Source organism: Perna viridis, chromosome 1 (genome assembly GCF_037379345.1).
Source record: "Perna viridis isolate PV_CMFRI_1.1 ecotype Kerala chromosome 1, ASM3737934v1, whole genome shotgun sequence".
NCBI classification, from domain to species: Eukaryota; Metazoa; Mollusca; class Bivalvia; order Mytilida; family Mytilidae; genus Perna; species Perna viridis.
Genome location: NC_142445.1, coordinates 40,289,960 through 40,302,310, shown reverse-complemented (window position 1 = coordinate 40,302,310; position 12,351 = coordinate 40,289,960). Strand labels below are relative to the sequence as shown.

Below are 12,351 nucleotides of genomic sequence, written 5' to 3'. Positions count from 1 at the left end.
AACAACATATGAAAAGTGATTTTCAGCGTTACATAGACGCTTTTTTCTTTGATTCTTATTTTCTTAAACGCACAATTGTTTCAGATATGCAATGTTTTAGGAAAACAGGCTCTGAATAAGTTCTTTTCCGGATAGAAAAGGCAACAGATGAAAAGGTCATTTTCACTTTTCATGTTTTACTCTATAAAAATGCATTGTGAAATGTATAGATATTAGCTTCTGTTGTATATCTATATTTCTTTGTGTTTTGGAAATTATATTATCGAGTATAAGTGAGCTCACTCTTTAGCAATTACAGCTGTATTGACACTAGCTGCGAAAAGTAGCTCTATTTTTTGTATTTGTTAACGTTAGATCGCAAAATAAAAAAAAAAGATCAAGAGCTACGATTTCGCTGCTATATTGATCCTTGAATACATGTAAATTATAATAACATTCTTTTTTAGTTTTTCCAGTTATGTTTAGTTCTTATTCAATTTTATTTCGTAAACATATTGCCTTTACATGATATTCTACCAATTCCATGCTCACATAACAAAAATATGGAAATTTGATATTGCTGTAAGGGTTTTATACAACATGTATTTTACCCGACAATGTACATGTATTTTCTATGGAGGTGCACATTTACTTCCAAGACTTGTTATTAATTAAATCATATATTGACAGTCATTTGGTTCATGGAAATACTACAATAATATGCAGTATATTTAATCAGGGTAAAAAAGAAGATAATAATGAAAGTTAAATAGCAGAGACATCAATTGAAAAATAGACCTCAAAATTATAATCAAACATGCAAGAATTACTGTATAACAATGACATATTCAGGTATCTCATTTAATGAAATTAACTTAATTGGTAGGTCATTCTAGGTCATCCTGATATGTGTACAGGTATTCAATGCCCTTATATAATAGAACTCTCAACCTGTTACAGTGGCAGATCCAGAAACTCTGGAAAGGGGGGACTGCTGACTGGCATAAGAGGACAGGGGGCAGCTACTCCACTGGTTTTCTATTTTTGCGATAAGATGGGACAGGTGTAACCTGTAAGAGCACAAGGTTGAATATTTTGATATTTTAAAATAAATCTTGCCATTTACAGTTTTACATCTTTTTTCATAACTTAACAATATAACAGATAAACATTTTTGTTTTTGTTAAGAATTTGAAACTAAAAAATAAGGTATTATTTGACTTCGAAATTATTTTGGATTGGAGAAAATAAGTGAAAAAATTATTCATAGAACTTAATGGGATTAGTCATGTTATCATGATTAAGGGGATTAAGTACGTTTTCCTTGACTAACCTTACCCCTTAGCCATGCCGATATGACTAACCCCCCAAAGTAAGGGTTAATTTTACAAATTATTTTTTTGTAATTTTCCAAATTCCAAAATAATTCCAAATTCAAATAATTCTTGTTTAAAGATCCTTACTTGCAGGATAAATTCCTCTCAGACTGAAATTGTGCTCTCAGTGCTTCTGATGTCAACGGTTAAATTCATACATGTATTGATTATGGTTATGAAGACAAAATTCAGTTTGACAAGAGAGCCCCCTATTTGTAATTTTAGAAGATAATAATACCATGTTTTATGAGGCATTTTTTATTTATCTGACATTTGTAAATTATAGTTTTTTGGTTAACAAGGCAAAATGCATATTTCAAACATGGTATCCAAAAACAAAATCAACAGAAGTAAGAGGTATTTTGTATTCACTGAAAAATAATCAGTCTACTGGTAAAAAGAATATAGATCGTGTAATAAATAGTAGTAAGCCTGCATGTTAATGGTCTGAGAATAAACAAAATAAAGGGTAAAATTTTATGTTACTTAACGGTACAAAGTCTGTAATTCGGCTTCATAATGGACAAAATTGCTTTTATCTTTTAGGCTGATTCAAATGAATGAATGAATTATCATTGCAACACCACAATGCTTCCCAGGAGTCAGTGTCTGCGAGTCTGCTTATCTTGCTGGAGGAATGTCCCTACACAGCTAAATACTTCAACTTTTTCAAGAAATTTGTTGTGCTCTAATAAATGTGGTTTGAGATGGAGTCAAGCTATTTATTCAGCTGCTCTAAGAGACTATTCTAATACAAAACTTGACGAGTTTGATATTTCACAGAATCCTTACTTTGACAAATATAAGCAGAAACTAGCAGAAAAACAGAAGTAAGTTGAGCACTCTAGATCTGGAACTGGTTGCTTATTTTCAGTTGTATCTTTACCTTTCTACAAGCAATTCACAATTGAACTTGAAAGATATTGGAAATATAGATATTTTACAACTCTATGTGAGACATTCCCTCTTTTCTCTTCAACTTGAAGTTGGAAACACATAACTAGGAAATGAAAATAAAATGCCTGCAGTGAAATAATTAATTTGAATATAGTATAGAAATATGAATGCTACATTGTAAATATAAGATGAATTAGCAGAAGGATTGTTACAGTAATATACCTTTATTTTAAGAATACCAGTATGTGTTGCAACTGCAGTAGTTTGACAAATTGAATTTTTTTGCTCTTTACTAAAAAATGATGAAGGGATATATATTGAAACCAGTATGTACATGTGTTATAATTTACTTGTGGGAAATTAAATTTACTATGTGAAATTTGATTAAAGGCTGAAATGTTTTCAATTATACAATTCAAAATTCACCTACATTTGTAATGAACAATGGCTTGGTATAAGCGTACACCTTATTTTTGTATTTTTGTTGTGTTATAGTGAATCTCCTGAGGAGTTTCAGTCACGCTTAGAAAACCTGAAAGAAAAGAAAATAGAAGCTGTTGAACAAAGAAAAAAGGAGATAGAAGATTCTAAGAAAGAAGTTCCAAAGCCCAGTGTGGAGAGTCCAGTAGGTGCTGGCAGTTGGCCACCAAGGGTAATTTGAGTGATATATATTACCTATATGTAATAAGAATAAGAAATTTTAATGCAGTGACTGGTAGTCATTTTCAATATGATGCATGTAGAAACCATGCATGACACGAACTTCTAGAATACACCATATGAAACCACTGAATATTTTTAATTGACAGTTACACTCCTTGAAACGTTTACGTTTCCCATTTTAGCGTTCATGCATCATTTATCATGCGTTTACACATCGTTTTGCATTCGTTTAAACACACAATACGAGCGTTCGTTTAAATGCACGATAGAAATGTTCATTTATTTTTGTACTTTGATTATTTCCTTGATTTAACTGTTAGTTTTATATTTTTTGGTATTATTAATTTATATTATTTCATTAATTCTATTTTTTATTTTATCTCTTGTCATTATTTGTTAATATTCAAATTTTTCACCGTCTATCTTTAGTTTAAACGCACGCTGTAAGCGTTCATCTATCGTGCGTTTAAAGGCACGCTAAGAGCGTTCATTTATCATGCATTTAAACACACATTGGGAGCATTCATTTATCGTGCGATTTAACACACGATAGGAGCGTTCGTTTGTCATGCATTTAGCGTGCTTTAGGTATTGTACGTGTGGGAAACATAAACGTCTCAAGGAGTGTACCAGTAATTTTATTGCAATGGAATAAGAAGTGCAAAAACATGGAGTTGAAAACTCATAAGTTAAAGTGTATGTGACCATTTTATTAGCAAGAAATAATGATATATTACCTCTTTATACCATTTATACTTGTACCTCCACTCAATGTTTGTTTGTGGGGGTTTAACATCTCCACTCAATGAATTGGTGGTATGTTGGAATCACCTTGTCCGTTCATCTGTCATTCTGTCCATATAATTACATTGCAATTATCTCTGCACATAATGGATGGATCAATTTCTTTGGTGTGTGGCTTTACATAGATGATTCATTCATTGTTGTGCTGTCCAATATCGACTTCCTGTTTAAGTGGAGATATACCTCAAACAACAACACGTTATTCTTATCTCTTACCTGTATAATTATTTGATTGAGATCTTTTAACTTTTATGCATTCAATGTTTTTTTTCCAGAGTTTAGATGAACTGTTGAAAGTTGATCTAATCAAAGATAAAACAGCTGATGAAATCCGAAAGGTAAGTCATATTTGATGGTTAAAAAATCTATTTAAACTGCTTTATTAAAATAACTGGATTCCTGAAAAAGTTTTTTAGGCTGCCGAAGGTATCAGCTATGGCATTGAATGATTATATCACCTTATTTATAGTTTATTGTGGAATATTCACCCCCCCCCAAAAAAAAAAAAAAAAAGGACACAACAACAAAAAAACAAAAAACACGGTTTTTTTTTTTGGCTTATTCTTGATTTATACTATTCTGCAGTTTCTATGTTAAATTCAAATTTTAACATGCTTGTTGAAAATGTTCCCTCCTCCATTGGGGAAATGATTTAAACCACTCATTTCAGAAGAATCTATATATAGCATTATTTATTATATATAAAGTCCAAAATAACAAGGACAAAAACCCATGAAAAACTGAATGAAAATAAATCATAAAGCTTTAATTTTTTTGTACATTTTGGAACACAGGCAGGGTATGTTATCACTGGTTTCCTAGACACTGCTACTGATCAAACAAGTTGCTCATGTCTCTAATTGTTTTTGATATACTGTAGATATGGAGTGAATATCACGCACAGAGAGATTGTATTTTTGGAATAGTGGAGGTAAACTGTGCACTGCTAATTTCATTTTTACATGCTGCTATTCTACAAATATTCACAGAACTATTTTTTTTAACTACCATGCACATGGTTAAACCTTGAGATTTAAATACTTCTCCATATAAGAATCAGGCAAAATATGTAAAAGATGTGGCACATGAAGAAAAAAACAGCTATTTTATTGCATTATCCCAATATTTGTATCTCATAACCTTCAGAAATTACAGCCAAAGAATTTGTTAAGTTTGCCTTTTTGTCAAATTTAGTTGAAATGTACTATGGAAAAATGGTGGGAAAAATGTTCCACACATTTTTCCTATATAAGCAGTAAACAATATCTAAGTAACAGATGTTTCAGGAAAAATTTAAATTGCTTTTCAGTTGTTTTCTAGATGTATTGAATATAGGTAAAAAAAGATCAAATTGAGAAAATGATGTGCCACTCATTGCCTGATTCCAACACAGAAAAATACTTAACTACTTTTGCAAGTAGGTTGATTGAAAATAATTTGAAGTTCCTTAAGTTACCATGAAGTTATATAGTGAAATTTGTTGAATATTCTATTGAAAGAATTTTCTGATTTAATTTTGTCTATCCCCTTAAACATACTGTAGCATTGATATCATCATGTTTTAAAATAAAAACTCATTATTTTTTATCCACTTCTACATACAGCCAATCAACTATGAAAGTTTAGTGACCAAAGCAGAGAGTTGTCCATTGGTAAGTCTTGGTGATAACTTGTGTGGTATCAAGATATTTGTTTACTGCTCATCAGTGGTACATAATTCACATTTTTTTTTCCTGTTTTTCAGCATGGTCAGCATTCTGAATAATTTTTTAAATTAAACTTCCTTGAGGTCACATATTGATTATAAAATTTTGTAGGTTTTATCAGACATATTGTTTTTTTTCCCTTAAAATTTAACCTGAACTTTTATTTGACATATTTAACACAATGGTAACATTTTGTAAAATGAAACTCCTCTGGGACTGTTAGATAGTTTGTTATTAAATTTGTAAGATTTTTAAAGATGCTTTTGAAATCTGATTTTACAATCTTGAATAACAAGTTTTTCACAGTCTTGCCAGAAATATGAGTTTATGGCCTATTTTTCAGTTTATTTACCCACTACCTAAAGGAGATGGATATGAATACTATTTCTCACAAATCCATGGAAAAGATGTATACTTTACTCCACTTGGAATGTATCAGGTAGGATATTCTGATATACATAGAGAAATCAGTATGAAGTAAAGTTGTTAGTGTAGTGGAGTGAAGGGAGTATTGTGTAGTGTAGTGTAGTACAGTGTGCAATGGCATGAAGGGAGTGTAATGTAGTGTGGAGTGGAGTGAAGGGAGTGTAGTGTAGTGTAAGTAGTGTGGGGTGGAATGGAATGTAATGTCACATAGTGTAGTGTAGACAAAAGACACTTGACATGTGATATAAAAATAGGAGATATGGTATGATTGGTAGTGAGACAGTCATCCACCAAAAGTCAATCAACAAACAATTCGTCTACAGGTCACCACATGGTCTTCAATGATGGACAAAACCCATACCATAAAGTAAGCCAATGTAAAAAGCCCCAAAATAAATGAAGTGGAACTATTGATAAAAGACAAAAATAAACCTAATCTGTAGAAAAAATGTAGAATGAATCACAATGAACATAAAAAACAAAGATAACCTCTGGCTTGGGACAGGTACATGAAGTATGTGGCGGGGTTAAACATGTTTCAATGGGCTAACCCCCTACTTGATATATGCCCAGTGTTGATACTGCATCCACTGAGGCAGGGGGTACCAAATAAACCACATGAGGTACACACTTTTTGATAATTTAGTTGGTTTACACATTTATTAGTTGTCTGTGTCACTTCATGCCCACACTTTGTGACACATCGGCCCTGCATGGGTCTTTTCTTTGGGTAGGTAATTTTAATAGACTTGCTACAAAAATCTTCACACAATATACAAATATTTGACTTTAGTACTTGACTTGACATTTAATTACGTAACGTGTGTTTTAACATGTCTATTAATTTCAATACTGTAAATAATTTTTGACTCAGCTTATGGTTAAAAATACAGTAATACAGAGACAGTTGATTGTTGCTTTTTTCTTGTTTTGTTTATTTGTTGCTTTTTGGGGGGGTTATTATTTGGGATACACAGAATAATTGCAACATATGTTTTCATATGCATTTGGAAACATGTATAGGACCAGTATGGTCTCACTAACCACTTCCGGGTCAAATGGCCACCCCCCTATGTAGTACCAAAAACACACTGAACCTAGACATATGCATTGTAAGTACATTATTTGTGTGTATTATGATTAAATGTAGTCAAAATGAAGCTAAAAATGTGTACTTTAAAATCATATATGTGATTAACTACAAAAGTGTATGAATATTGTTTACATGTGTGAGTAATTTGCCTCCATGCTGTCAGTTAGCAGAACAGGTAAAAATGTGGATTTTCAGTATTATTTATTCAAGTAAATTTTGTGAAGAATTTCTACTATCATCGTACCATTAGCATAATGATTTTGGAAGCCTTATTTTCCAAGCTTCGCAACGGTATGCAACTTTAAGATGTCATTTGTCTTGGGAATTCACAGTGAGACTTTGAAGATTACTTTTTTAACATGTAAAGTAATGGAAATGTTAAAAGTGGTTAGTGAGACCATAAATTAAATTATGGCATATTTCAGAGAATTGCATAATTTGAGGAAAATTGCCTTTCCTGGTCATTATTTCCATTTTCCCATAAATTCAGTATAGTGATATTGGTAATCTGGCTATATTTTAAGAGGTGCATTGTGCAAGGTATTTTAAAAAACAACATAGCAACAAGATTTTTATCAGTAACAGTGACTCATAACTTGACGTCATCCATGAAATACACAACGTCACTGCTTGGGATATTCAAAGTACTCAAATAATCACACAGCACAGACTTAGAATCACACAGTAATAAAATAGGTATGATATAAATTGTTGAAATCTGTTCTTTTTTCATAATGATAAATGATATTTGCTATTACAACTTCTTGAATTATCATAGGTATCAATTTGGTGTGACAAGTTAGTTAAAATTGTAATTTTTTAGTAATTTAGGGAAAATATCACTGAGGGGCATGATATAAAAATGACCATTTCTTTGTAGTCCTATGTCTGATTTTGATAGTTTTGGTCTTATTAGACTCACAATATCACAAGCTTTCATAAAATGTAAAAAAAGAAAAACATAAAAACTCATAAAATGTTTTTAAGGTCTCACTAACCACTTCTCACATATATGTAATTAACTACAAAAGTGTATGAATATTGTTTACATGTGTGAGTAATTTGCCTCCATGCTGTCAGTTAGCAGAACAGGTAAAAATGTGGATTTTCAGTATTATTTATTCAAGTAAATTTTGTGAAGAATTTCTACTATCATCGTACCATTAGCATAATGATTTTGGAAGCCTTATTTTCCAAGCTTCACAACGGTATGCAACTTTAAGATGTCATTTGTCCTGGGAATTCACAGTGAGACTTTGAAAATTACTTTTTTAACATGTAAAGTAATGGAAATGTTAGAAGTGGTTAGTGAGACCTATGGTAAAAATATGCTTTGGAGATTTTTAAAATACATGAATTCATTTGTTTTGTCTAAAATCCTATTGAATAGTGGAAACATATAAGTACAATATGACTTTTATTAAATTGTTTTCCATGAATTAGTTTGTCAGAAACATGTTTTTCATGGTGGTTCTAAACATATGAAAAACATGTTGCATTGTTTCCTGTGTACAGAGGTTTTTAGTCCATTTACCTGTTTGTGTTGTTATCTGATTGGTTGAAATTTCAGTTTAGGATCCTTTAATTGAGATTCTTGCTTTATTTTATGTACCAGATTATGCATGAGGTTTGTTATATATGCTTTATTGTATTGAACTGTAGTGTGGAATGATTGTAGTCATTGTAAAAGTATATTCTTTTTTTAAGCTCTTGAAAGAAAATGCTCCACCCTGTTTGACAGTGGCACATTTCGCAGAACTTGCAGATAATAAAGGTATATTGTCTTTTAAAAGATTATTACACTGTACTTGACAGTCAAGCAAGTATTACAAGTAAATCGGCTTCATTATAAAATAAAGTTTTTTACATGTATAAAATGCCAATTTACTCTAAAGTTTGACTATATTTCTGAGTATGAAGAGCATAATTTCACTGTTTTAACAACGCCAAATTTAAATGAGACTTAAAATGTAAAATATGTTTTACTTGATCAATATGTGAACACAACAATATAGGTTACCTCAAATTTTATGTACAAAATACAATCAAATTTTGTCTACCCTATTTCCCTTATGTACCATCCCTTTTTCATTTCATCATTATGAATTCATGTTCATTTTATCATCTATTTCATGTTCATCGTCTGAATATAGCTGAAATATTGCTGCTGGGGCGTTAAAGCCCAATAATCAATCAATCAATCAATCAATCAATCAATCAGCTTCTGTATAATATAAAACAGAAATATATTTTCAATTTTTCAGGAATAGTGCTTATGGCTGGACAGTATGATAGTAATATAATTGTAAGTATGAATTATGTAGTATTTATTTGTTACAAATATTAACTTTATTGAAACTATGGAATGTTTATTGATACATTTATATAGTGTCAGATTGCCTCACAAATATTGTGGAGAGATCCAATGAAAATTTCACTATGAGTATGATTCTACCAGTAGATCTCAATTTTTTTTATAACAACCTTTAAACTACATGAACTATGTAATGTTATTGCTATATAGAGATTGCACCACTAATTTCATAAAGGGCTCCAATTAACATTCCCCTATGAACACTATTCTGACAAATAGATCTCAAATTTTATGAAACAATGTTTCTGTAAAGTTTAAGTCTTAAAAACTATCAATGACTAATTTGATATTTAACAGATTTACCCAGCGATCACACTTAAAGATTGACATAAATGCACATACCAGTACATCTTGTGTACTGAAGGCTACATAAATAAGGCCAAATAGTATAATGTATGACACATAAGGCCAAATAGAATTAATTAGTAGATTGTCATCCCCTCCCGCCTTCTAAAAAATTGACAAAAATATTTTTAAAAAATGGGAATTTCATAATCCGGATTAGTTTCGCATCAGTTTCTAGTATTGAGGTTCTATAACACACAAATCTTTCATTTCTTGGTGACTAAAATGATGTTTCTCATTTAATACTGATGGCTATTGCTATAGAATATGTCTATACTTCAAATTTGGCTAGCTGGTATCTCGTTAGAAAGAAAAAAATAAAAAAATAAAATCCTCCCACCCGCCCATATTTTTTTGAAGGTTTGGTGAAAATCTACTATTTAAGTTTACTTGGCCATAACTTGTTCTTTCAGAGTAAACAGGATGCCATAGTTATAGTGAGTCAGATGAGTGCATATTACAATCCTGGTGTAGGGGAGAGATTCAACCTAGTCCGACTATTCAATTTATATCCTGAACAATTTAAACATCTTGACATTATTGATGAATATAAGAAATTGAAACATACTTTACCATCATAATATAAATTTTCCTTTAAATAAATTGTTTATCATTTGAATTATTCTTTTATGTAGCCCAAAAGAAACACCATTATGTTTTTGCATGGTTATTTTGTCTGGTTGAAAGATCTTTTAGATTTTTTTCATTTGTCCCTGATTATAGTTTTCTCAAAGTATATTAACTGGTGAGGAGCTATCAAGTTGATTGTAAGTTATGATATCAAAACAGAAAATAGCATTGTGACGTCATAACTTGCAATCAATTTCACACTTACGGCTCATTGTGAAATTGACTCCAGGTCATAATGATATAATTGATATGTTAAAGTAACTTTATTCAAGCCTCAAAATATTGGAACAAATAATAACATCACATATTATCAAGGTGTATCTATAACTGATCTTTTTACTTAAAGTATGTCAGAAGGAGTACATTTGATCAATATTTAAGCTACTCACGAAATACTCAAAGGTATAAAACACCTGCAAATTATTTGGTCTCTGACCTTTACACAACACGCATGCCAAAGAATATTAAACACAATTGAGCATATCTTTGCCCTCTCTGGAAGATGTAATCCTCTGTCATGATAAAATCAACCAAATTCAAGCTTATATGGCTACTAACACTTCTTTCAAGTTCGAGGGAAAATTGAAGGTGGTAATAATGGTAACTGATGGATCAGTCAAAAACAAAACACCTACCACAACTTAGTTGAATGGGATATTGACTTGATCTTTGGTACTAAAAGGAAAAGTAGTCACACAAGCAGCAGTTTTTGGTGGGATTGGACTTACAGTGTATAATGGTTCAAGGAACTTTCAAGTTAAAGATAAGAATATATGAAGGGCAGTGTTTAAAAATACCGTTTATTTCCAGTAATGATCTTGACTTGTGACCTCGGACTTCAAGATCAATGGTTATCTGTTTATATTGAAACCATCATTGAGAACCCAGGGGTGCCTCCAATGCCTGCTACCCCTATGCCATTTTTAAGCCTGATATTCAGAGCCAATAACCCATCTTAAGTTTATTCTTCTACCATTCAACAGTGAATGTTGGGAATTACATTGAAAGCTATGGTGACATAACAAAATGTGAAATGCCGATTAAATGGTAAGTGTGAAACACATTTATCAATTCAGCTGCTAGGTATACTCTTACTTGTACAAGTTCATATCAGATAGCACCCAAAGTTGCTTACAATGTTTGTCCCATCCAAAAGATGATTGTGACAATATCTGGACCAGGGAAATGAATGAATGGATGATTCCAATATACCACCTACATATAAGTGGGGGTATGAAATGTCTTTTTTTTTCAAAAAGAGTAATAAAATCAATTTACACTCAACCTGACCTCATCTGAAAGTAGTTTTTCATCTTTTACATCAACAATAATTAATAAGTTTGTTTCCTTTAAACACCATAATGGGGTGTCTAAACACCTACATAAAACTTACCTAATCTATGTATTTAGCCAATGGCCTGACAAGTGAAAACTGTTTCATGCAAGTGGAAATCCAGAATTATTCGTTCAATACAAAAATCAAAGTTCTTTTAGCACTGAAGGTTTTAGATTTTGTGAAAATGGTAGCATGAACAAATTTTAAAGATTACATGACATAAAATAAAACTGTAACCATACTTTGTATTTCCAAATATATATAAACAGAATATCAATCATAACTACTGATTTCTGAAGTACAAACTGTCAATGTTTAAAGTGTTTCCAACTCCAGACACATTTACAAATTGTGTTCCATTTCATCTTTTCCCTAATTTTCAAATCTGTCAAAAAGTTAATTTGAGTTTACATTAAAAACCTTTTTAACAGAGTATTCATGCTACATTTTAATTATACTCAATTAAAACAAATTTCAGCTTAAGAAATAATTTCCATGATAAACATAAGATTTTCCAAAACTAGACACTTTATCAATTTGAATGTTCCTGTCAATTTTAAACGGTTAATATCACTGCTCTCCACTTCCTGTTTATTAATCATAAAATATTAATGATAGGATGGAGATTTTGACTAAGTGTGTTAAATGGAAGATGCTTAACACATTAAATGCTTCTTGGCACATTACTGCAAGAACTAAGTTCCCTAAATGCTAATTTATTA

At 31.1% G+C, this 12,351-nt stretch overlaps 1 protein-coding gene across 1 annotated transcript; it reads left to right on the top strand.

The window, feature by feature from the left end:
- The first annotated feature begins 69 nt into the window (after positions 1-69).
- LOC148628748 (ATP synthase mitochondrial F1 complex assembly factor 1-like) lies at positions 70-10,282 on the top strand. Its single transcript, XM_088593987.1, has 10 exons — positions 70-155; positions 1,902-2,185; positions 2,748-2,904; positions 3,995-4,057; positions 4,600-4,650; positions 5,324-5,371; positions 5,769-5,864; positions 8,652-8,718; positions 9,209-9,249; positions 10,077-10,282. Exons 2-10 carry the CDS (start codon positions 1,920-1,922, stop codon positions 10,242-10,244), a joined length of 957 nt encoding a protein of 318 aa, XP_088450113.1. The 5' UTR covers positions 70-155; positions 1,902-1,919; the 3' UTR covers positions 10,245-10,282.
- Positions 10,283-12,351: the final 2,069 nt, after the last annotated feature.